The sequence below is a fragment of the Prinia subflava genome, chromosome 8 (genome assembly GCF_021018805.1).
Source record: "Prinia subflava isolate CZ2003 ecotype Zambia chromosome 8, Cam_Psub_1.2, whole genome shotgun sequence".
Classification (NCBI taxonomy): domain Eukaryota; kingdom Metazoa; phylum Chordata; class Aves; order Passeriformes; family Cisticolidae; genus Prinia; species Prinia subflava.
Genome location: NC_086254.1, coordinates 5464172 through 5490462, shown reverse-complemented (window position 1 = coordinate 5490462; position 26291 = coordinate 5464172). Strand labels below are relative to the sequence as shown.

General features: G+C 45.6%; 1 protein-coding gene across 4 annotated transcripts in view; it reads left to right on the top strand.

Annotated features, from left to right (window-relative positions):
• Positions 1-26291, top strand: part of AP2B1 (adaptor related protein complex 2 subunit beta 1) — a 75130-nt gene that overhangs the window by 4627 nt on the left and 44212 nt on the right. For all 4 annotated transcript variants that reach the window (XM_063402509.1, XM_063402508.1, XM_063402511.1 and 1 more), the window contains exons 3-9: positions 1599-1704; positions 3614-3749; positions 5303-5548; positions 17664-17854; positions 19800-20021; positions 20985-21105; positions 23147-23242. In XM_063402509.1, coding sequence (XP_063258579.1) covers positions 1599-1704; positions 3614-3749; positions 5303-5548; positions 17664-17854; positions 19800-20021; positions 20985-21105; positions 23147-23242 — 1118 coding nt within the window. The remainder of the gene's footprint in view (positions 1-1598; positions 1705-3613; positions 3750-5302; positions 5549-17663; positions 17855-19799; positions 20022-20984; positions 21106-23146; positions 23243-26291) is intronic.

Below are 26291 nucleotides of genomic sequence, written 5' to 3'. Positions count from 1 at the left end.
CATCACAGGATTAAGTTGGTGTGAAGAATTTAATATTTTGGATATATACCTCAAGCAAATATAGTGGGTTTTCCTGCTGCCCTTTTCTCCAAAGCTGCAGGTGCTCTCTTTGACTTTCCTCTGCCTTTACTGCAGGTGTGGTGGTTCACCTCAGGACAAACTGCTGCCCTTAAAAACTGGAAGGCTGGAAAGGCTCTTTGGGATTATTTTACTCATTCAGCTGTTTCAGAGCAGGGCTTGTTCTGCTGAGACTGTCCCAGGCAGATTTTCTAACCTGTTCTTGAACAAAACACTGTTGCTGAGTGCAATTTAAGCCTGATCATTCTCCAGCAGATGTGGAAAAAGCTTTGCATTAACCTCTCCTTTGCAAAATGGCTGAGTGCTCCTTCTGAATGCCTGCCAGTGAAAAAACCCACACTGTTGATCTATTTACGTGTCATTAAGCTTCACAATGAGCTCAGAAATGAAGCTAATGCAGTTGCTGTCTTTCGAGGGAGCAGCTCTGGAAGTTCAGAGCTAAAGGCAGTTTTTGTGGGCTGGCTGCAGGGAGCCACTCTGGGCTGGGGGAGAGCTGGAGCTGCCTCAGCTCCGCTCCAGGGCACGAGCTCTGGGTGAGTAATGCCAGGCTCTTCCTCAGGCAGGAGGGATGACGAGTGGTCTCTGCACTGCAGCAGCTTCTCTTCTCTTTTGGAGTCCCTGGCAGTCTCTCTGTGTCAAATTTTAATTAGTGCTCTTCACTGAGCAAGTAGAGGAATGGAAAGTTGGTGCTAGAATTTTGTCGGGGATATTTTGGTGTTTGTAACGTGTGCTCAGGCTGTGGCTCCCAGTGGGAATGCTGCTGGCTGCCCTTCCTGAGGAAAGCTGTCTGTCTGTTGGGAGCATTACCCTTCTCATACCACTGGCTCTGTCTGGAACAGGCAGATAAACAGCCTTTGGCACATGTTGCTTTATTTTATAAACTTGATTGCCACTTTGGTGACCCAGCCTGAACTGGCTTTCTACACGGTCACATCTGGAAGAATTCATGCTGGGGAAAAGACTGCTGTGGGAACCTTGGAATCCTAGTGGTAGCTCTGTCTTTTTAGCTTTTTTCCACTGGACTAAACACATGCTGTCCTGTTTCAGGAACCACAGCATTCGGGCTCCACTCCAGCTCTCTCAGGAAGCAGGCAACGATGAGCAAAACTTAAAAAGTCTGGGCAAAATTCCTAGCTTAGTTTGTTTCTTGCAGGCACGAATCTGGCATCTCCAAGTATCTTTTTGTGCTGGTTATGTAATGGTTGCCTCAGAGAAACAGATGCTCCAGGGATGTGATTTGGTGTCCTGGAAGTGGGAGAGCTGCCACACGCAGTGTTGTTCTTGTTCATGGCATTTTCCTCTGCAAGGTGTAGTCATATCAGTCCCCTGAGTGCTGCAGCTTTGCTTCTCAGTGAACCATGTTCTCCACAAGCTCTGACAGCTTCCAAGTGCTGCTGGACCAGTTTTGTGGGAATAACAGGCCAAGAAAGCAAAAATTCACTCTTGAATTATCCCTAAAACAAGACAGTTTTCTTCTCCTGAGAGGTTCAATCTGTTGGCTTTTTTTTGTCTTCTGCCAGGAGAGATTTTTGAACTGAAGGCTGAACTCAACAATGAAAAGAAAGAGAAGAGGAAAGAAGCTGTCAAGAAGGTTATTGCAGCCATGACTGTGGGGAAGGATGTCAGGTAAAAGCAACTTGTCCCTGTGGCAGCTCAGGTTGTCCTGGGACTCAGGTGTGGTGACACATGTCCATGGCACCTTGGTGAGGATGGCTGTGTCCTTGCCTGTGCTGTGCCTGAGTCACAGGTTTCTTAAACTCCTTGCTGTCACTGAAAGCAAGAGAAACAACTGTTTGCAGTGTGGTTTTAACTCAGTGCCAATAGCCCTTTTTATTTAAAACATACCCAGAATTCAGCCATTTTATATGTCACTTTAGGTGATGTTTTCTTGCTGCTTGCTGTCCTGGGTTTTAGTGTTACAAAGGTATTTCCAAGCTTTTCTTAGCCTCATCTGGCACAGCATAAATTTAAGCTACATTTTAAAATGTGTGATTTTAAAATTGAACCTGTGTCTTACTGCAGCTAAAGGACACTGGCATTTATTGTCCCCAATGTTGTTTTCTGAGAAAACCAGAAAAACCTGCTTGAGTGAATGTTTTCTCCCTTCCAGCTTCTCCTGTTCCTAGCAGAGTCAATAATTCTGGATTCACAGCAGCGTGGTCTGTTGCCACGGAAATCAATATAAGCTTGCAAATTCAGCATCATGACTTCATCATAGAATGAAGGAACAGATAAACTGAAAGGGAAAAAAACCCCTTATCTTTTCTGCCAGCGGCATTTACCCTTCACCTTTAGATCCCCACAGCAAACCTGGGAGCTGCAGAATCTTTGTGTAACCTCCTGTGTTATTGTGCAGTGCTGTTTACAGATGGCTGCTTGACATTTGAATGAAACCCAGCTTGTCAGTGCTTAAGCTTCTAATCACTCTGGACTTTGCTAGTCTGAAATTTGGCAGGTTCTTCATAAGCGTCCTACATGACCAAAACATTTTAAAGCAACTTTTTTCCTCTTGTGGGTTCATTTCCAGCCCTGGGCTGGTAGAATTTTCTTGTTTGGTGAACTCCTCAGTTAAAACACATTTAGGAAATGGCATTTAGTTTTCACCTCCTCCTATGCTAAAGCTGTAGAAGAGATTAAATTATTATTATAAAAGCCATTGCAAACTGCTTTGAAAGGGAAGGTGACCTTTCATTAAACAGCAGGATGCCTAAAGTGGAACTCCAGTTTTTCTGGCTTCCTTGATATTGTTGCTATCCCCTTTCCCATGCCACCTCTGATTTTTATTTTGTGGGTGGGAGTGTGGATCTGCAGGAGGGCAGGAATGTTCTGCAGAGGGATCTGGACAGCCTGAGGCCAGTGGTGTAAGGCTCAGTGATACGAGGTCCAGCACTCAGGTCACAACAACCCATGGAACACTCCAGGCATGGGGAAGAGCAGCTGGAAAGATGGAAAAGGACCTAGGGGTGCTGGTCAGCTGTGGCTGAGCATGAGCTGCTGTGTGCCCAGGTGGCCAAGAGAGCCAATGGCTCCTGGCCTGTATCAGGGGCAGTGTGGCCAGCAGGAGCAGGGCACTGATTGTCCCTCTGTGCTGGGCACTGGTGAGGCCACACCTCAAATCCTGGGGTCAGTTTGGGGCTCCTCGTGACAAGAAAAACATTGAGGGGCTGGAGCATGTCCTGAGGAGGGAATGGGCTGAGCACAGGTCTGGTGAGGAGGAGCTGGGGGGATCAGTCTGGAGAAAATGAGGCTCAGGGGGGACCTTCTCACTCTCTGCCCTCCCTGACAGGAGGGTGGAGTTGGGGGTCAGGCCCTTCTCCCAGGTGAGAGGTTACAGGATGAGAGGAAATAACCTCCAGTTGTGCCAGGGAGGTTCAGATGGGATTGTAACAGGCTGCCCAGGGCAGGGGTGGAGTCACCATCCCTGGAAGAGTTTAGAATGTGTTTAGATGTGGTGGTGCTGAGGGAACTGCTGGCATTTCCTAACCTAAACAATTCTCTGATTCCATCCTTGCTTATCCTTGTTTTGTGTATCCAGCTCTCTGTTCCCTGATGTTGTCAACTGCATGCAGACTGACAACCTGGAGCTGAAGAAGCTGGTCTACCTGTACCTGATGAACTATGCCAAAAGCCAGCCAGACATGGCCATCATGGCTGTCAACAGCTTTGTGAAGGTAACCTGCTCCCCTGGCACTTCAGGAAAGGGCCAGCACATCCCTTTGTCCATCAGCCTTTGGGAGCTTTATCTCTGCTGTGGGGCTGGGCTCATAGAGGAGGATGCTGAATCCACTGGATCTGGGTCCTTTCTCTCACTTGTTCCTGCTGGTTATTGCAAAGGAGATGACTCCAGCAGCCTTGTAAGTGGTTGTGAGAGAGCCTGCTCCAGGGAAAGCTGCTTCTGTTGTTTTACAAGCTTCTGGTATTGGAAAACAGATCTTATCTGTTTCATCTTCCAGCCTTTGTAGTATCTGAGACATGGATATCAAACTTCCTGTTTGAATGTTCCAGCTGTGCTCTGTGTGGAAAACCTTTATCTCTGGTGAAACTGAGAGGCAGTTCCCTGGAAAAACAACAGCCTGATTGCTGGGTCACCTTTAGTTCTGTTGTCAGGTTGCCTCTCCTTATCTAGGGAATGTTATTTCAGTCCCATGTTGTGCAAGGTAAAACCCAGGCTCAGAAGAAGTTTGAGACTCCTTGTAAAGTGCTATAAAATCTGAGACACTGGGGAATGGGATTGAGTTTCAAGTTTCTGTTGTGGTTCTTGAGGCAGAAAGAGGTGAGAAGACCTCAGCTGAAGAGATCTGCTCTTCTGGCCAGAGAAGATGTCTGTCTTCCTCTCTGGAAAGAATATTGTCTGTCTTTAAAGTGCAATTATATTAGAATGGGCTAACAAAATGGTATTTTCCATCTCACTCCGGCACAGGAAAGCCTGGTGTCCCTTTTGGCAAGCTGAGGGAAGAGTGAGTGTTGACTCTGCTCTGCACTAACTCAGCACTTCCCAGTTCAAGGTGTGGAGTGCACTGGTAGGATGTGTCTCTTCTCCTGCAGGCTTTAAAAGTAGTTTTTCAGCTGCAGGAAACTTGAACAGTGAAAGGTAAATGCCTTTTGTAGGTCATTCTGTAGCCATCCTTTTGCAGGCTGATTCTGGAGGAGCTCAGAGATGTAGATGGATTGGATACATAGAAAATGTATTTGTACAAATTATTACAAATGTATTTGTAAAAATTATATAGGCTTGGAGTACAAAATGTTGCATTCCTGCCTGCCTTTTCTTTTTCCTCTTTAGAAAAGCACCTTTAGAGCAGCCTTTGCTTAGTGCTTCATGAGTTGTAACTTCAGGGATGTTTGTGTTTAGGAAATAGGTATTGATGGCTGTTGCATTTGGGTTAGTTGTTGATTTTTCCTATTTTATTTCTTGCTCCTTTAAACCAAGAAGTTGGAAATCAGTAAATTATTTTGTCTGTGGTGAGATTTTGGGTGCAGAGAGCTGCCTCTCCAGCTTAGCTGTTGGATCATGTTGAAAGCAGCTTTGCTGGGAGAATGAAGGGACACCCAGGTGACAATTTTACAAGACGGAAAGCGTAAAATGTTTCCGTGGAGCAACAAGTGCCCTTTTATCCCTGATGTGACATAATTGCCTGGCCCTTATGTATGAGATGCTGCTTGAGGGGGACAGCAGGGACTGCAGGGGCTGTGGCTGTGGTGCAGGCGTGTCTGTGCTGTGCAGGACTGCGAGGACCCAAACCCGCTGATCCGGGCGCTGGCCGTGCGCACCATGGGCTGCATCCGCGTGGACAAGATCACCGAGTACCTGTGCGAGCCCCTGCGCAAGTGCCTCAAGGACGAGGACCCCTACGTGAGGAAAACCGCCGCCGTCTGCGTGGCCAAGCTGCACGACATCAACGCCCAGATGGTGGAGGACCAGGGCTTCCTGGATTCCCTGCGGGACCTGATTGCAGACTCCAATCCCATGGTAAGGTGTTCCCAGCTCGGTGCTCGCGTTTGTGTTGTTTGGTGATCGCAGATGTGAAAGGTTCTTTGTCGGAGTCTAGAATATCCCTCTGGCCACCCTGGAGGGTTTGGAGACCGGACAGGGGGGCTGGGATCTGTCCAAGGGGCTCAGCCAGCCTCACACAGAGCCCAGGAGGACACTGTCTCTGATCCCTGGCCATGGGAGTGAATGCCCACTTTGTATGAAGAATCACAAGCTGAGAGAATTCAAAATAAGTACATATATTTAGTTTATCACAGAGTGTAAATGTAGAATCCAGGATTTTTAGTATATGGGTTTGAAGAGGCAAGATGGAGGAATTGGGGAGTGGTCCCTGTGCTCCTTGTTCTTGTTCTTTTCCCCCATTTTCTGCTGAGTTGGATCTCAAGGATTGGTTTAGAGTAGAAATGACATGTTAACATGGGTAGTAAGTATTGGCAAAATTCTGTAAATAAAAAGTTCATTGTGGACGGTGGTTGGATCAGGGAAATGGAACAAAGGGTCCGGGACCCTCTGATCCGCCCCAGTCCTGCCCCGTGTCCTGCTCTGCTGGAGATGCCCTGCAGAGCTGAGAAAGAACTGAGATAATGAAGAATAAACAACCTTGGAAACACGGACTGGGGACTCAGCTTGTCTGCTCTGGCTCCAGCATTGAGACCTTTTGGGCAAGAGAAGCTCAAAAGCCTGATTACCTCGGGGAACAGCAATCCCAAGGAGAATCTCAGGGAACAGCAACCCTGAGAGTTCTTCATTGCAGTTGCTGCTCTTGGGATGATTTTGTTGGTTAGAGAACACTTGTTGCCTCAGAAATCAGGAAGTGTCTTCTGTCATTTGATCTATTTGGGATTTTGGCCTGTCTTGAATGCTGCAAAAGTGTAACTTCCTGGCCAGGTGAGTCAGAAGAGCAAGAAATATGTGATGCTGCTGCCCTGGTGACAGCTTTTAGCTCTTGCCTTCCTGCAGCCTTTGGCTCTTCTTGGAGTAAGAGTCTGGATTAATGCATTTGCTAATGCAGATAAATCCACTGGCTTGTAATGAGTGGAGAAAATCAATGCTAATGTTTTTAATAAAGTTAAATGAGTTGTCGGAGGAGAGGTGGAGATCATGACCAAGAATTTCACAGGAGTAAATCACCTACTAAATCAGCATTTAATTATGCTTGATGAAGGGTCCACTTCCAAGCCAGGTGTCTCCTGCTATTATTTTGTGACTAAAAGGTGGTGGCCAAGGAATTGAAGTGCCCCACTGCATTATCCTTTCCTTTAATACTGTTTCCTGCTGGAATCCAGGAGCATACCAATATCATCCTGACCCTTAGCAGGGAAGAAAACTTCTGCAGCTCAGCTTAACTCGGAGTTTAAGAATGTGACTGCTACTTTTTTAGCCCTTCTAGAGAATGGACCCTGGTTAAAGAAATAGTCTCACGTTATTAGGGCAGGTTTAACAGATCTTTCTTTGGTGCATGAGTCAAACCACAGAATTTCTGTCCTGTCAGGTGTCTTTGGGCACCTGAGATAAAACAAGGGCAGGTGATAAGGTGCCATCCCCTTCAGCAGGAGAGTGAAGGGTGCTGAGTGCTCCTTGTGAGACTTTCTAGAGACAGTGAAACCCGAGGTATCTGACTGTCACAGGCAGCACTCTGAGTGATGGTGTCTCTCAGGAGATACAGACACCTCTTTTCTCTGATATCCAGCTCTTTTACAAGTTGTTCTTTTTATCTGCCTCCTTGTTGTTTTTTTCTTATGCCAGGCTTCTGTGTGAATATTTATGACTACTTGAAGATGCTTTCTTTGTGTAGGCAGCTCTGAGGCCTGCAGAGAAGCACCTGCTGTTCCATTTCAATGTGGAGGGTGTGCCTTGCAGCCTCTGAAGGGACTTGCTTGGCCTTCTTTAGTTCCACTTCAGTGCTGGCCCTGGTGTTCAGCAGCTCCCAGGCAGCAGTGGAGGTCAGGGACAGAACCTCCTCTTCTCCCAGCCTTGGTTCCAGCTCTGATTTTATTCTGATTTGCAGCCACATGGATATGAGGTGAAGAGCTCTTGCTGAAAAGATGTGGTACTTCAGGAGAAATAACAAGGTTTTGCTTTCCCTTTGTGCTTGTTTGTCTCTGGAACTCAGTGGTTTGGTAAATGAACCATTGGCTGGCAAGAGAACACAGATATGTATTTAAAAAATGCATTAATATAATGTACGCTTAAATGGATGGTGAGAAGAGGAAAAAGAGCAAAAGAGCAGTGTGTGCTCCATTTGCTAAATAAACCTCCAAAAGTAGCACAGGCCTTCCTAATAAAACATCAGGAAAACTCAGCTCTCGGTGGTAATGAGGGTGGGCTGGGACAGCTCTTCTGAAGCTGTGCAGGGTCACAGGACCTCCCTCATGTTGTACTCACCTGCTCTTTCCAAAACTGAGCATTCACAGCAGGAAGATGCAATTTGAGGAGTGGGGATGATGAAGGAGAGGCCTGGGCTGTGTTTTCAGAGCTGCAGACTTTATGTAGCTGGTGTTCTGTGTGCTGGTTTCCCAGGTTTTTCTATAGATGGGGTGTAATATTTTTGCTTTTTAAGGATGCATGAGGAGAGATTTTATCCTTTGCTTGAGGCTCTTAGAGCTGCTCATTTAATGCAATATTTAATCTGGTTACAATTTTAGTAGGAAAGGGCATTCCTTTTAGTTAAGTTGATGCTCTTTGATGCCTTTGTGGTACAGTGGTTCCCTCAAAAATACAGGAATTATCCACCCCTAATTAAGGTTCATCTTCCTGGTCAAACAATCTACTTCATTGCTGCTTTGTCCACATGAAACTTCCTGATGACCTTGAATTTTGTTTGCCAGACAAGTTATATTTGTGTGCAAGTTGATCTTTATTAAGGTATTTTTCCTTGGAATGCAGTTCCTGCCTGGAAGGTCTTTTTAAGTAAAATGTGTGTATCAGTATTGGCTATCAAAAGCAAGCTTGCTGGAAGGAATGGTACAAATGGATCTATTCTGATGGCCTATTCCTCTGTAAATGGTGCATCTCCATCATTGCAACCTGTTAGCCAAGCTCATTCATATTTATATTATAAATGTTTCTCCTCTTTTGATGGCTTGTGGAAATGGGCAACATTAGACACTTAATGAAGCAGAATTTTTGCGATGGGAAATCCACACTTGTTCTCTCTTCTGAGAAATGAGATTTTGAACGGGAGCTAAAAAAGGCTGCAGTTGAAAAATAGTCCTCAAGAAGGGTTTTATTATGGCTTTGTAATTGGTTGCCTCTAGCACATGAGCAAGCTCTAAGCATTTTAGCTGGGTCTTGGTAGAGGAACATCTCCATCTGTGGCTCACTAATTGCCTCATAATTGTGCAGAGATCAGGGTGCATATTTCTCTGGGCTCAGATCACCTTCCTTGTAAGGATGTCTGGCTAATTTGGAGGTGACCTTGTCAGAAACAGTTTGGGTTTGTTCTCTTTTTTATATATATATTTTTGGAGTAATGGCATTATTCGGTGTTAATAAACCAGCAGCCCTTGGAGATATTCAGGGTATTGAAGTCCTGTTGAGGTGCTGTAGGTGCACAGCCAAGGTTCTTTCCCCTTTATTTGGGTTTTTTTGTTGTCAGGACATGGCCTCAGCTCACATGAAGTGATCTTTTGTGCAGGTGCATCTCCTGGGTGAATTAATTCAAATTTCCAATTGCAGATACATTGGTATGGATGTATCTGGTGGCTTTTGACATGACAGCAGAGTTATCTGAGATGTCTTGTGCAGGCCATGGCCCAAAACCCCTTACAAGGGCACGGTTCAGTTGCCCTGCAGAAGTTTGATGGTGGAGGAGTCTTTAATCTCATTTTACAGATGGGTCTGAAGTGTGGCTGCCCTTTGTCAGGTGGGATCCTGCTGAAGAGCATCCTTCCATAGAGGGAGCCCTCATTTCTTCCCAGAGCTGTCTTAAGGCAAATCCTTCTTTTTTCACCCTGCATTTCTGCACAGGAAGCTCAGCAGAAGCAGGGCTGGAGGAGTACAAAGCTGGGGCCTGGCTGCCTTGGGCTGCTGCACTTGCTCAGTCCTCAGCACCTCTCTTGCCGGTAACCTGGGTATAGTGCAACTCAGAAGCCTGTTCTCCCATAATCCTCGTGTTCTGACAAAAATATGGTTCCAAAATGAGATTTCTGTGCACTCTGTTCCTGCAGAACACTGTTCACACCCAGCAGCAGGTGATACTGAGGGGAGAGAGGTAGGAGTGTTTCACCCACTGGTGGCCAGAGGTTCTCTCAAGTCGTGGAAAAACCTTCTTTTATTATTCTTTTCCCTGCTGCTGTCTTGTTCTGGCCTTTGTGAATCCCATGCAATGACTGCTCCTGCTTGGAACGTTGGAAGTGCTGAGCCCAGGAGAGGGAGAGCAGACCACGAGATGGCAGCAGCTGAAAGCAGAAGGAAAGCTGACTATCTTTAGATACTTTATTTTGTAACTATTTTCCTCCTGGTTTTTATCCCGGCACTTGGTTTTCTTCAGGAATGTAAATATTAGCAGAAAAACATGAGAGGAAATCCATCTAAAGCCTTACTGGGCTTTTAGTATTTGAATGGAACAACCTTTCTCTCCAAGCATTTTCAATCCTTCACCTTCTAAGGTAACTTTTAACCCATGGAATAGATTCCTTGCCAATCTCTTTGTTATCCACATGGCTTAAGTTAACTGATGTCACCTTCTCCCTGTTATTTTCTAGGTTCTGTTCAGTTTTTAATTGCCTCCTGTAGCATTTCTCCTTCCTCATGCTGGATCCTAGGTTTTTCAGGTGTGGCTGTTCTGCTCCTGTGTTTTTGTGGATTGTACAGACATTTTTGTGCTGTGTTTTACACCCTCTACATCACAATTTACTGCGAGAAATACTGTTGTGACTCAGCACAGAGTAACCTGAGATCACATAACTCATTAGTAAATGCTCCAAGTGTGTGGAGTATAATTAAAATCTCTTGTACCTAGGAGGTTTTTTTTGCCTTTAGCATTAACCACACTAAGAAGGAAATCTGAGATCTGACAGCTGGAGGTGGCGAGGTCCACCTTGATCTAATCCAAATTCCCTCCAGCTGTATTGAGTTTCCACAGCTCACAGATGAGACTAAAACTTTTAGAGATGAATCAGAGTGTTCTCCTGGCTCTCCTGCTGTGCCTGCAAGGGATGTGGGTTCCTTCTCTGCCAGAACTTCAGAGTGTGTGTGGGGGAGCTTCCTGGATGACCCTATAAAGGAAGATGATCCTTTTATTTTTCCTTCTGGCTGGCAAGCAGAATGTCTCTGGGATGATGTCCTGAGGAGTGAGCCTGTTTAGAAGCAAAAGGAGCTTTTTCTTCCTGGGCCTGTCCTCTGCAGGAATTTTATCCCTCTCTGTGTAGTAAAGCTGAGAAAAGAACCCCTTGCTGAGAAACTGGTGATCCCCTGAGTCCCAAAAGGACTTTGTGGGAGGCAGTCAGGGATGTGGAAATTGTCTCATCCAACAGGGAGTGGAACACCACCTTCTCCCTGGGCACAGGAGATCACTGTTCCTCATGGGGACTCTCCCAGCCCTGTGTTTTCCCTCTGCAGCTGGTGTTTTTTCTGGTGGGAGGAGTGAGGTGTCACTGCTGGATGAATTCATCACTCCTGCTCATGAAGGACTTGAAAATCCACATCCCAGTATGGAGCTGAATATTGCTGGGAGCTGTGGGCTCTGCAGCATCTCATCAGCCTGAGGCTGCTCCAGGACACCCTTTCTGTCCTGTGGGCAAAAAATATCCCTCTCCTTTTCAAGTACTGCAGATGCAGTCTGGATCTTGAACTCCTCCAGCCATGTCTGAATTGATCCTGTGTGTGGTTTGGGGTTTTTTCATAATGTTTGTGCTGCAAGTAGAGATAATATTTCCTTCTGGGAGACACTTGATGGCATTTGTGGGCGGAATTTCTTTTACCCGGCGATGGATATGTTGCAGTGAATGAGAATGTTGCTTGGGGCTGTTGAAAAGTGGTGGTGGCACTCTGGAGCTCTCTAATGGATGCTTCTGCTGTTTACATGAGGCTGCCCGGGAGGGAGAGCAACACTTTTGGTAAACTGTGCAGCCAAAAGCAGCAACAAAGTGTGGGAAAGGGATGGGGAGAAGCTATGGAGGAGCCTGTCTAAAGAGTGGCTGTGTGGTGGGATGCTAGGGAAGAAATGTGGGAGATTGCCTGGCAGTGCAGGAACCAGCTGTGTGTGTTGCAGCAGGCAGCAGCAAAGACTTAAAGTAGGGAAAAAAGAAGAGCTGCCACCTGTGATTGGTGGCATAGCTTCTGGTTTCCCACTCTGAGCCCCTTGTTCTGCTGGTGAAACCAGCTTTGGCTTTGGAATGAGCTCCTGCAGAGGAATCTCCCTTACTGGGCGGGTATTTTCTGCAGGTTGTCATCCTAAGGAGGTCTGAGGGAGTTTCAAGCATGCATGTGGCACTTGTGTTTCTGTTTGGTTGGTTTTGGTATGAAGGATACAGGATTTGAGCATCTTCCCTCGAAGCTGTGCCTTCAGTTCTGGCAGAGAGGCAAGGAGTTTGACAATTTGTGAATTCCATGGCTCCAGAGTTTGTCTTCCCACACCCCTCATTTATAAAGCCTAATTGACAAATCCATCCATCAGAGACTTGTCTCCTTCCCATTACAGCCACCAATATGTGCCTAATTTCCTAAGCATTAGTCTTGCTGAACAGATCATTCCAGGATCTCTAACATCAATCAGTGTGCTGGGAATTTTGTTGACGTGTGTCTACATGTTATTTTCCATTGGAGCAGACACTTCCAGCTATTGACAAGTACCATTTGTCAGATAACGTTGTGTTTGTGATGTTTTGTAGCTCTGCACCCCCCTTTTTGGGGCTCTGTAAGGAATTTGGTGCGTAGCTGGTGCTTTTTTTCAGCTCAGATCAGAGACAGCCCATTTGCCACTGGATGGTGCCAGTGAGAACCTCTGCAAAGAAAATTGCAAAAAAAATAAAGCAAAACCTTTCTGATGTTTATGATAGGTGCCTGATCCAGACTGGGATCACACCACAGTGATTTCTGGAAGGAAAATAGGGAGTTGCAGACCCTCTGTGTCTTCCTGTGGGGTTTCATTTCCTGCACTGAGGGCTCAGCTGTGCCTAGAAGAAGCCCCTTGTGATGGAGCCATCCCTGAGCAGCTTCTTGCCCACCTACCACAAGAGTTTCAACAGTTGGGGGAAGCTTGTTTTCCTGCCTTACAGCTCACACATCCTGATTTTTGCAAGGATATGAGAGCAGGAGTGATGTTCCAGTCTGCCACAAAGTGTCATTTTTCTGCAGGGAAATGCAAAACCCAGTTAGGGCAAGCACACCGTGGGAAGTATAACACTTAACTTCCCTTCCATTGCCACCTCCATAAAAAATTCAGCCCACTTGCAAAAAGCAAGCCAGGAGGTCTTCCCCACCCAGGCAGTTTTTGGGCTGTGATCAGGGAACTGGAAATGTGTGAGTCTCTCAGAGCTTTAATTTATATCTGTACATACAAACAAGCATTGACAGCGTGAGAGGCTCATGAGGGCTCTCTTGCATGGTTGAGCCATTTCACAGAATCATTGAATCACAGAAGGGTTTGGGTTGGAAGGGACCTTAATGCTCAATTTTTTCCATCCCCTGCCATGATAAGGGACACCTTCCATATAAGAGATTTTAATGGTTCCTGAGCTGTTCCCAGAGAAGCAAAGTAAGGAGGGCTTGGAGATAAAAGTTATGCCATGAACAGGATGAGGGGTTGTGTTCTCTGGAGAGCACCTGTTAGGGACCTTCTGGGCATAAAATGAGTGGATGTGCCCTGCAAGCCCAGAGTGCTCTTTGAAATGTCAGCACCTCTCCATTGGCAAAAACATCTCCTGGAGCCTGGCTCCCTTGAGGGCAGGAGCCTCCTGCTGTGGAGGGAACGCTGCCTTCCCTCAGCATCTTCTCCGAGTCCCTTCACATTTCCTCATTTTCTTCATTTCCCCTTCACTTTAACAGCGTGGCGAGCCAGAGGTTCCCGTTTCGAGCAGCAGAACATTGTATTTCATTAACTCCATTACACACTTGGTTTAATTTCCAATTAGCTTGGGATGCTAGGGAAATAATCTGATTCCTTCGACTGGTTGGCATTCTGGATGTGCCGAGCTTCCCTCCTGTCCCCCCAGCCCCTGCAAAGCTTTTCTGTGTGGGCTGCCAGGCAGACACGCAGGTTTTCACCCACGCCCTTCCCTCCCTGCTGCTGTTTTATACCATTTGCTCTGAGCTGAGGGTTTGAGCTGCCAGAAGGAATCACTTGGAAATCACAGTGCTCCTGCCTCTGCAGCTTCCCAAGAGGTCGGGTCTGCTCTCCCTGGCTGCAGAGGGGAGTTTGTCTGGAGGTGGATTTAAAACTGTTGGGTTCTTGTTAAAGCTGTGGTGTAGCTCTAAGTGTAGAGGTTTGTTTTTATTGGTTTTTGTTGTTTTGGGTTTTTTTTAATAAGAGCCTGGGAGATTTTAGTTATCATCATCCCAAGCTTCTTCTCCAAGAACCTAAATTTATTGGGAAATTCCAGGCAAAAGGAGGTTTATTGTCATTCAGCTCATCTGTGCTCCAAAGGGATGTTGCTGTGGCTGCATTTGAATAATACCATCATGTACCCGAGGGTGAACTGATTTACATCAGCAAGCCAGGGACCTGTTATTGTTATTAATTATTATTAATTCTTCAATCTGCTCTGCATTTTTATTTTCTAGGGGATTTTTAGGCAGATCATCATTTGGTTGCTCTTAGCTTAAAGTTGGTATTCTTAATTGTGAGTCAAATGAGGCATTTTGCAGTGAAGTTAACTTGGAATTTCAAGCTTTAAAAGCTTTTTCCTGTTCATTAGCTGGTTGGGCTCACAGATCTATGGCTACTGGGTCGACCTCCATTTTTTTCTTTATTTTTGAGAACTCAAGACTACACCAGCTGTTAGTTTTATGTACTTTAATTCTGCTTCTCCAATCTGTGGGATAAGTCATACAAGTGATTGGTTTCTCATCAAAATAAACTTGGGGCATTTTTTGAAAAGCAGAGAGTACCTTGTTTGCTAAAGAAACTTAGGAGGTTTTTTTCCATCAGCCTGTGAAACTTGTCTAATTCCTTGATCCTATAAAAAGCTGTAAAGCTTTAGCTTACTTTTAAGTTCCCCCAGAAATTTCATCATGTTGTATTTTAAAGAAAAAATAACTTCTTGTAACTTATCACTTTGTTCTTGCTGTTTATTGTAGTTGGACTTCATGATATTGTGTTGCTGTGTTAAGGAAGAAGTGTCAACCCAGCTGAAGACTTAAGGTTCAGCTTTGACGTTGCAGGGTTTTTTTGGCCAAAAACCATCTTTCTAAATATTCCCAGTGGCACTTCCATGAGTGCCAAAGCACACAGTGGATTAGCAGGTGATACAACACCAGAATTGGTACTGGATGGTTCTTTATGGGCTTTTTGCCACACCTGAGTGCTCACTCCTAGTGAGGGATGCTTCAGTCCTTGACCTGACCTCTCACTTGGCGGGAGCAGTTGGCAGAGCAGGAGCTGTGTGCTGGAATTGTGCAGTGCTGGCTTGAGCTCCGCGTGTTCCTGTTCCTGGCTGAGGCAGTGGCAGTGCCAGGGAAGAGGTGAGCGTGTGTGCTGCAGCCAGTGTTTGTGTTGGACTGTTTCCTGAGAGCTGTTTGCCTTTCAGCTGTGCTGGGGCTGTGTGAAAAGCCTTGAAGATGCTGATTGGTTTTGTTGGCATAGCACAACACCATAACACATCAATATGTTCGGTGCAAATCGCCAGCAAGTCCTTTTTTTTTTTTTTTAAATAAATATTGCTTAAAGTTTGAATTTATTCCCCACCCTTTCCCTGATCCTCTTTTTCTTCATTTATCCCCTTGTCACTGTGGTGGGAGGTGAGGACCAGCTTTAATTGTGGACTGTAGGTTGTAGATCCCAGCTCCTCTGGCAGGACTGAGCTGCCACCAGATGTTTGCCAACCCCTCCCACTCCTTTTTCCAACACTCAAGGAGACCACAGCCCGTGTTCCTAAGTCCATCTGGCCTTCTGCCACTTCCTCATGGATGCTTTGAATGGAATTTCGAGTGGATTGCCATGTGGTGTCCCAAAAGCTCACTCACAGTTTGGTCTCTGGGTTGGAGCTGCTGTTCTCCACCCATGGGAAGAGCATTTCTGTGCATCCTTTGTGTGTGGCAAACACAGGGATAGACTCCATGGATCTGCAAGGAGGGAAATATAACCACAGCTGCTTTGACTTGTACTTCCCCCAGGGTTTAGGATATCCTGGCAGTGCCCAAAACCATCTGAATGTGGCACCTGGGACATGATTTAGGGGTGGGCTTGGCAGTACTGGGTTAATGGTTGGACTCAGTGATTCTAGAGTTCTTCTTCAGTCTCAGTTCTAGTCTAAAATTCTCTATTAGTTACTAATTTATCAGTTACTTCAACAAAGTGCCTGGCAGTGTGAGTGCATTTGTCAGAGCTCCTGTCTCTCAGTATAACTGACAGGTCCCTTTCTCTGATGCTTTGGCTCTGTAAATTTTTTTTGTCAATTCAAATTTTTTTCCCAAAGTAGTTTCATTTTATAAGTGCTTTTTTATGAGGACTTTGAACTTTTCGGTTTCTTTTGTGATTTTTCTTCACTGATAAACGTTAAAAATACAATGATATTAAAAATCTTTTACTTCAGTTTTATGCTGTGTCACTTTAACCATTCAGGAATCAGGCAAATTAAATAATGAGGAGAATAAGCAGCCTATCTTAACAAGTTCCTCATTAAAACAGTACAAGAAGACAGCAGCACTGATTACTAATGATTTTGGTGACAGAAGGCTCATTCAACTAATGAAATTCATAAAATCTTGGATCAAAATCCTATCTATGACCTCTAGGTGTGAAATGCAGAACAATCAACATTACTGTGCCTGTGCAATGACTTTGGAATATATTGGTTTAATGACAAGCAGGGATGAGAACAAGGCAGGGAAAGTTCTGGTTGTGCTGTTCTTGTTTTCATTGTATTGCATCAAAAGCATCTTTAGTCATCCGAACAGTCAGGTGATTTTAGATAAGATATTTCTTTGCCTTAATCTCATAGAAAATAACACTATAAATCTTCATTTGAGCGGGTATTTACTGGGAGTTGGGCTGGACATGATGTACATTGTAAAATGTCCTGAAAATGCCTTTTCATAGGGGATTTCAGTTTTGTGTGTCAAAGTCAGCTTAAATCCCTTCTCCTGTTAGTTAAACAAGACTTTAGTCTCATCTGCAAATTTTCTATTTTGTCTCTATATTCTGCAGCTCTTCTATTTAAAAAAAAAATTCCCATGGAGTCTGAATAACTGTTGAATTTGAGTACGGAACTAAGAATTAGAAATTTATGCTGCACTCCCACTTCTGTTTGTGTCAAGCTGGATCCTGGACCTCCTTTCTGTGCTTAGAAAAGAGAAGACCTTATATAGTCCTAAATGCAACAAGAATATTTTCAAGGGATGTTGTGCTGGAGTGCTTCCTTTACCATGGCTCCATAAAGCAAAAGGATGTTCTGGAAGCTGGAATTGAAATATAGGTTATTAAAAATCTAGCAGGAGTTGCCCATTTTAGGGAAATTGTTTGTTTGCTCTCAAACTGTGTGACCTGCCAGTGCTGCTGCAGGGCTGGAGGCTGCCAGGCACCTGCTGGCTCATTTCTGGATCACTGTTAAGCCACGTGCCTTGGGGAAATTGGGCAAGAGGCACAAATTCCTGAATAAACAGGACAACTGGAGGTTTGGGCACCTTGGCTGTAAAGCTGAGCATCCCCTGGAGGTTGGGGAGGCTGTGGAGCCTGCAGGGAGGCAGGGTGGTGGTGTTCCCTGCCATCTCCAGCTCCTTCCACAGCAAAGTCTCTTGTGATGTCCTCATCCCAGGTCCCCGTTCCTCCCAGTGAAGCTTTGGGCTCTGCAGCTTGGTTTGAGGTTGTGCTGCACCCCAGAAGGCTCAGATAACTGCTGTGGCAGCTGATACATCTCCAGTTTGCTCCCTGTGAGCAAATCAATCCCTGCCAAGCCCCTCAAGCTCTGCTAACAAGGAGCTCCTCTTCCCCCAGGTGGTGGCGAACGCCGTGGCCGCCCTGTCGGAGATCAGCGAGTCCCACCCCAACAGCAACCTGCTGGATCTGAACCCTCAGAACATCAACAAGCTGCTGACAGCTTTAAACGAGTGCACGGAGTGGGGCCAGATCTTCATCCTGGACTGCCTGTCCAACTACAACCCCAAGGATGACCGGGAAGCTCAGAGGTGCGGTGGCTTTTTGGTGGCAGTTTGGGGCTGCTGGGGGTGTTACAGCTCTGAAGGGAGTTCTGGTAACAGGGCATTGTGGCACAAATAAGACCTGATAAACTAGGTTTAAAAGCAAAGCTGCTTTTGGTAGTTGGGGCTGATGCTGGAAACCTGCCCTTTCCCTCTGCAGAACCATTTTCTCTGTTTATCTTTCTTAAATTTTTTTTTCTATTCAAAAGGCTGGTTCTTGTGGGAACTGGCACTGCTAAGAGGGGATCAGCCCAAGACCAAACCTGTAACAGTGAAAGCACTGTTTGCAGGATTTTCTGATTTAAAACAGAACTTTCCTATTTGGTTTTGCTGCTTTGAGAGGCAAGAAGCATTTATAGGTTTGTGGGTCTCCAAAGTACTACAAGTCTGAGACTGGAATATTTTCCCACTGAAAACTAGGGTATGATATCATAGAAGTGAAAATAAAGGTAAGAAATTCTTTTTCTTGTTGCTCCAAATTCACCTTTGTGCTTTTACCTTTAACTGCAATGACTAAACCTAAGGAGAAAGACTTTAGGGTTTGGGTAGTGGGCTGTTAGTTTGTGCACTTCAAGCCTCTCCCTCATCTGTCTCCAGAATCACAAAAAGCCAGATTGTGTTCCCAAGAAAACAAGGATTCAGCCAGAAAAGTAACTTGGAACAGGGAGACTCTGAGATGATGTATTTAATGCAGCTGATGTGGGGATGGAGGGGGAGGAAGGATCACAAGCCCACATGCAAAATCCTGGCCAGGCCATTTGGAATTTGATGGGTTTCTTCACCGACTTTTTTTGAGACACAAAATGCACTATTTCTAAGAAGCCTGCCAGTAGTCTTGCTGGGTTTTTTTTCCCCTTGTGTTCTGTGTCTGTGCCAGAAACAGCTCTTAATGAGTGCTAGAAACCTGCAGAGATCTGCAGGGTGTGAGACCAGTGTTATCCCAGCTCTGTCACTGACCGCTGGTCTGAGCAGCTGTGAGCGTGTCCCAATTCCTCAGCTGCAGTTCCTCTGAAGAGTGGCTTATCCAAATGCCTGGGCAGGAACTCCTTTTGCTCCTTTGTGTGGAGTTTATCTCCTGGAGCCTGCCTTAATTCAGACAGAGCTGGGAAAGCCACCCTCCTTTCCAGCAAGGCTGGTGTCACTCCCCTGTGCGTGGGGAAACTGAGGCACAGAGAGAGGAACCTGCTGGGGCATTGCAGGTGACCTGGAGCAGAGGCAGCTGAGGGTGCCCCAGCCCTGACTTGGATTTGTTTGCTCTTTACTGAGCTGCAAATCTTGCAGGAAAGAAACTTCAGGAGGCACAGATGGGAATAAGATTGTTCTGGGTTAGCCATGTGCAGGAGGGAGTGGGAAGAAACTTGACAGATGCTGTAAGAAAGACCATATGAACCCAAACTTCCTTTCTCTTTGGGATGGGCTGTCTAGGATGCTGTTTGATTACAGGATCCATTATGACAAGTGGTGAAGCTGAGATTTGGGAGGATATTTAGGTCACTCTTTTCTTGTATGTTCAGAGGAACAGAAGTCTTTTTTTGTTGAAATGACAGCAACCCCCCAAGCAAGCCAGAAGCGTGTATCACCTCTGAATGGTTATATGGAGGCTAAAGTGTTTTTCCAGTAGCTGTTTTTGTTAAAGTTATGTTTGTAAGTGACAGACAGGATCACACAAATAGAGAATACCACCACAAAAATGCAGGAAGTGTGGAATTGTTCCTGAGCTGACTGTGGCAGGAGAGAAACTTGAAGCTGTGAGAGAAATCCCTGTTTGCTTCCTGCTGCATTCAGGAAAACAGGACTTAGCTCGTTTATTGTGAACAAAACCAAATCCAAACAGTGTCTGAGAAGCTGCCTTCAGCTATGTGCCATCTCCTAAATTTAGTTTTGAACCATTTGGCATCCTGGAATCCATTTGAACCCTTTCTTGTGTCCCCAGCATCTGTGAGCGGGTGACCCCCCGGCTGTCTCACGCCAACTCGGCAGTGGTGCTGTCAGCAGTGAAGGTCCTGATGAAGTTCCTGGAGCTCCTTCCCAAGGACTCTGACTATTACAACATGCTGCTGAAGAAACTGGCCCCTCCTCTGGTGACCCTGCTGTCTGGAGAGCCTGAAGTTCAGTATGTTGCCCTGAGGAACATCAACTTGATTGTGCAGAAGAGGTAAAGGCTCAGGGGGTGTTATTCCTGTGTTGTCAAAGGCCATGAGGTTATCTCAGACCTCCGGATAGTGCCACGTGCACAGAATTCCTTTTAATGCAGGCTCAGATCTCTTGAGAGCCAGGTTAAGCAGTATCATGGCTCTGATTTCCTTTACAGCATATTTGTGATACCAGCTTCATGCAGTATTTCCTTACCTGCCTCTCTTCACCCTCTCTTTATGAGAGTTAGAATTGCCTTCTATAAATCAGCATGGCAAACAGGAACAGTTCATAGTGACCTGCAGAATCTCACTGTGCCTGTTTTCCTCTGTTCTGCACAGAACCACCAGGCTGGTGACGTCCTGGGTTACAGTGGGTTGAGGTTTTCCCACCAGTTTGCTCTGACATTTGTGTTTTATTGCAGCTGATCCTTGCTGGAAAGGTGAGATAGCTTGGATAGCATTTGTGATTATATTAGGGCAGGGTTACTGTGCACTCGCATCTTGCTAGTGAAAGTGGAAATGAGTTTCTGGGGTTTGTGTTGAGATAAGGATGCTATTTTTTCACTGAAAATATTATTGTTCACTGCCTGTCGTGGTTGGTTCAGCAGCTCAAATAGAGGAAGCAGAGATGTGGCCGTAGAAAGACTTGAATTATGCATTTTTGTATCTAAATAATCTTTTTATCCATACTTCTTTCTTCAAATTGGTGTCTGCACATCCTAGGCATAAAATCAGAGTCAGAGAATGGTTTGGGTTGAAAGGGACCCTAAAGATCATCCAGTTCCAAGTTACTGAGAGCTCTGTCCAGCCTGGTCTCGAACGCTTCCAAGGATGAGGAGTCCATGACTTCCCTGGTCAAGCAGAAAATGACACCATTCTGTTTCTCAGTGAATATTTGTGTAGATTTCTAAAGAAAAGACGCCTGTTGTTACAATAGTTTGGGTTTTTTACCACTCTTGAGTGACACATTATGTTCCCTGCAGGCCTGAAATCCTGAAGCAGGAGATCAAAGTGTTCTTTGTGAAGTACAACGACCCCATCTACGTCAAACTGGAGAAACTGGACATCATGATCCGCCTGGCCTCCCAAGCAAACATTGCCCAGGTGCTCTGGGAGGGGAAAACCCTCCCCTGGTCCTTGTGTGAGGGTGTTTGCAGCTGCTCCTGGAGTTATCCTGGCTTTTAGGCATCACAGAGTGCTCTGTGCAGTTCTTTAAGGGGAGGTGGTGGAGTTGCCCCCATCATTTAAATGTTAATAGTGTGGCATGGATGTATCGTGACCATGAGGTGGATGTTGTTTCACAGATGACAATTCCAGGAGGAAAACTCACTGCTCCTGTCAAATGAGTCACTGCCAGTGCTGAGGTTGGAATGAGAGGCTTGTTTCAAGTGAGAGGGGTGTGCCTGTAAGGGAGGCATTCAGAAAGGCCAAACGTTATTGAAGTGTGAATTTCAAGTTAGTAAAATCATTAAACGTTCACACAGGCACTCTTCAGGGCTAAAAAAATCCTGCTTTTGCTCAACTTGCTTCCAGAGTGGAAATAGCACAAAGCTGAAGCTGAACTGGATTGAGGTTTGCTTTACAGTGTAGATTCTTCTTGTGTTTGATGTTGGTTTAATGCAGATCCCTTCCTTGGAGGAGGTGTGGAGTGCATCCCTGGCCATGAGGCCTAACACTAATGCAGAATGATTAATGCCTCTGGTTAGTGCTATTATTGTCCTATCCTAATTGTCACAGAGCAATTTCAATTATTGTGACATCTTGAAGCAGCTCCTTCAGCTCTCTTCTGATGGTTTTTGGAACTGAGCAAGGTAATTCGTGCCCTTTTTGTGCTGGGGGCATGGAAAATATTTTAAAAAATCACTTTCTGTGAGAACATACTTGGAATTTTCTCTGTACTTTTGGTAGGCTCCACACCAATTTGAATTTATAATGTTCCAATAATATGGGCTGTTTGCATGAAAGGCAGTGGTGTCTGGAGGGCAGTCTGAGATCTGCAGACTAATGAATGAATCTCTCCTGCTTCTGAGGAGGCATTCATAAAACAACACAAGCTTTAGCAGGAAAATGTCCTGGAATGAGACCTGAGAGCAGCTTCCAGCCACGTCCTCCTGTGCTGCTGGTGGAGATTCTCCGTCCCCCAGGGCACCAGGATGGTTCCAGCCCAGGCCTGGGGCAGGGTTTGGGAAGCATCAGCTGCCCCAGGCTGTGCAACATAGATCATCCCAGGAAATAATAAAACTTCAAAACACAGATGTCCTGTCTCCTCCTTGCAGATTTATCTGTCTGCAGTCTGGCCCTTCATGGCCTCTTTATCTTGTCATTCTTCTGAGCAATTGGCTTGGATGAGAGATTTTTCAAAGGACAGTCTGGCTTTGTGCTGCTCCCCTCTCCCTCACCATCTATTCGTGACATCACAATTAAATCCCTGATGTCATGTTTGGCAGTGGAAACTGAAATAAATTGAGCTTTTGAGGGAATATAAATTATATATGGTCTTTTCTTAAAATAATTTTTTGTAAGCTAAGTGATTTAAGACAAAGCTTTTAAGTTAAAGGTCTGTAAAATCCCAGCAGATCCTGGGTTTAGCCCTTCAGTGGTTTCCATTAGCAAAAACACTGAGACAAAATAATAAATCTTAGTTTTACAAGAGGAAGTATCTTCATGCTGTTATTAATCTGTATATAGATGTTCCAGAGTGTCCTCATATCTCCTCTGCCTCTTCTGTTTGGATTCACTGGGAATCCAAAGGTTCATCTCAGCACAGAAAAGGAGAGATCAGAAATGTTTGTTGCTGAGAGCTTTGCATGCAGCAAATGTCATTTCAGTGTGAGAAGGAATAGGAACCTTTGGCAGGGCTGGTTTTTCCTCAGCTCTTGTTCAGGGGAATTGAAAATAATCAAGACCAGACCACCTTTTGACTTTGTCCAGCCTACACCAAGTGTAACCCACACCAGTTTGGATTACACACCAGTGTAACCAACCCAGTCAGAGGGTGAGGCTGATGGCAGAGTGTGGCTGGATATGTGTGGTAGCTGTGAAAGAGTATCCTGCTCATCTTCTGGTGTCCAAGCAGCTTCACCTGTGAGGGTGGGCTCTTCTCTGAGTGTCCCCAGGGGCTGACATTGGTGTGGTGTCCCCACAGGTCCTGGCAGAGCTGAAGGAATACGCCACCGAGGTGGACGTGGACTTCGTGCGCAAGGCCGTGCGTGCCATCGGCCGCTGTGCCATCAAGGTGGAGGCAAGTATCTCGTCCTGGAGGTTCTGTGTGGTTCCCTGTCTTCAGAAACAATGATGGCCTTTGCCACCTCATCCCCGTGTTGCTGGAATTTCAGTGGTGGCCCTCAAGTGGCCTGGCTACATCCTGGTTCTGGGCAGAGCACCACTGAACAGGAGCTGTGAGGACATCACGGGAGGCTGGGGTGCTCCTCTCGTCTTGCAGGCAGAGCAAGGCAGGTCATTCATCCTTGATGGAATGTTTTACTGCATTTGCTTTAGTGGAACAATGACTATTATCCACCCAACTCCTTTAATAGCTGTGGCCTGACCTTTTGAAGGGGGAAGAAGAAGAGATTGTACAGCGAAACTCAGTATTATGAAGCATTCTGTGTCATTCCTCCCCTCCATTTCAGCAGAACAGAGCACAGAGGCAGAGAATTGCAGAGATTTGGGACACTTAAATGCAATTTATACAAACAGAGTGACTCTACTTACGTAAATCCATATAACTTGTGGCTTCATTTGGAGTGTGCTCTCTTTTGCCTCAGTGCTTATCCAAACAAGTTCCCAGAAACCTCTGCAGTTGTCCAAAACAAGTCTGAAATGTCCTCTGCCAGTGGAAGATCCACCTAAGTGCTCATAATAGAATATTGTTTTTTTAGTGATGTCTCTGTTAATTTCCCTGTAAGTGAATCTGAAACGCCTGTCAGGAGCTCAGAAATGCTGTGAAGAGAGGGGAGATTTATGCTGTGTTGTTGGTACTTTTCAGTAAACTGATGACTGAGTGCAAAATGTCACGTAAAGTGCTCTAATTTCAGCTGAGCTCATTTAGCTTTTGCTCAAGTGTGCTCCCATGAGCATTGCCTGACAGCAGATTTAAATAATAACCTAATCATGCCTGGCTTAGTGTGGTGTCAGTGCACAGGATTCTCTTGTTTCAGCTAAACTGCTGCAAGCCTGTGCACAGAGGACACCAACTTCTGTCCTCTGGAGAGAATCAACTGCCCTTTTGTGCAGCTCTCCCTTCCTTCAGCACTCAAAGGTTTGTCACTGCCAGGGGCTCTCTTTGAAGTGTGGCCCCATGGAGCAGGGGCTGCTGCTTCTGTTTCATGTCTGCAGTTCAAAATACCAAAGCACTCCTTCCATGCTGCATCCAGGCAGGAGCTCATCTGGATGGAGCCACAGCAGTGACAGGAAACCTCAGAAAACCCCCCTGAGCATGGAAAAGGGCTACAGAGAAGTTTAATAGGAGCTGGTGACAGCCCTTTTTGTTGCAGTGCTGTACTGGGGGGTGGGAATTTGTTTTGGTTCTCAGCAGGGACTTTCTCACTAGGATTTGGCCCCGTGTCTGTCCTGGTTGCACATGGAGGGTGGTGTACTCCTGCAGCATCAAGGTGTTTTTAGAAGTTTTCACCCTTTCCTGCCCTCATTCCCCACATTTTCCCCATCCCGGATACCACAACAGTCATGTTTGATAACCAAAGGACTAGTAATAATGCCCCAATGACCCTCTGATTGCAATTGTGTCTCTCATTAGTAATTTTAACCTTGATTTTTAGCACTGCTTCATTGAAGATGCTGCTGCTGAGGGTGAGGTCTGTTTCCTGCTCTGACAGGGACCAGATTTAAAGAGGACAAATACAGAACAATTCATGGCAGTGTCCTCATCCCTAGGTTAATCCCTGTCCCCACTGCATCTGTGTTTACTAAAGGCTGTTTACACTTTGAGTTATGACTAATGGGAGGCCATCCTCACAGCCATCAGTGTCCAAGTTCCCAAAGCTCAGAAATCTCCTTTTTGACAAAGGACACAGCCAGTGGGAGCTGTTGATGAATGAGGATTCACAGAGCACCTCAGGGATCCTACCTTTTGTCTAATTGTCACTCCTAGGAGAGTGAGACAGAAATAAATTTGTCTGCTGAGAGCTGCATCAAAAGCAAATGTGGTGTTCCCTTTGCTCCCAGTGCAGGTTTGGGATATGGAACCAACACCCACCCTGAGTAACAAGATTTTGCCCAGTCTTGAGCAGTCACATTGTTTTTGGGGATGACAGAAGATCATCATTTTGCATGGATAGGGCTGGATTATTGATAGCTGAGCTCAGAGTTAGCTTAGGTTTATCTACAGCAAACTCTGGTGTAGCTACACTTGTCTGCCTTGTGAATTGGTTTGCTCCAGTGACAGCATCACAAAAAACCATCGTGCTGTGCTTTGATTGTAAGGAAAACAAGCACTGCTCCTGTGGGAAAAGGAAATGAAGTGGATGCAGTAAAGATAGAGATTCCTTTGGAGCAAAGGAGAAGCAGAAGGAGCCATCTTACGGGGATATTTGTCTCATTTCCAAGAGACTCTGTCAGCAGGCTGGTTCTTAGAAATCACTGAGGCTTATGGCTGAGTGTGATATGTGCTACTTCAGTAATCTTGCGGGCTTTCATTTGTTTTCTGCAGAAAAACAAAACTATTTTGATTTTGATTGCTTGTCCTTCCCTATGCCAACTTGAAAGCTGTTCGAGTTGGGGCATTCTTTCATCAGTTTGCAGAGCTCTGCTGTCCCCAAGGATGTCCATCCTCAAAAAGCAGTGTGTTTACAAGGGATGGGATGAGCTGAGATTGGTTTTGTTAGAGGGACTGCTCTTCAGGGTGTGCACCCACCACTGCTCACTTTGCAAGGGACTCTTTGGCTAAAAATCATTGCTGTGTATTTCAAAGTGGATGTTGTGCTTTTCCTGGGAAAAAAACACGCTTCGAAGTGTCTAAAGAAAAGAAAACTAAACTTTAATTTGCTTTTCCTTGAATTATATGGCTCTTAAAGCTCTGTTAGTTGTAGGCTCTGACAAGGCTGCACTGCTTGTTGCCAGCAGTGACTGGTGCTGTAGATTCTGTAGAATGGATGTGGGACAGATCTACCTCCATCAGGCCACTTGCTAAAGTATCACATGAAAGTTTTTGAGATGAAGAGGTGAAATTGGAAGCTGTGAAGCATCTCTTTTGCAAGGACTTTGAGCAGGGCCCCCACTGTGAGCCAGGTTTGGTGTGTGGAGCCAGGTCCATGGTCAGTCCCCATGAAGTG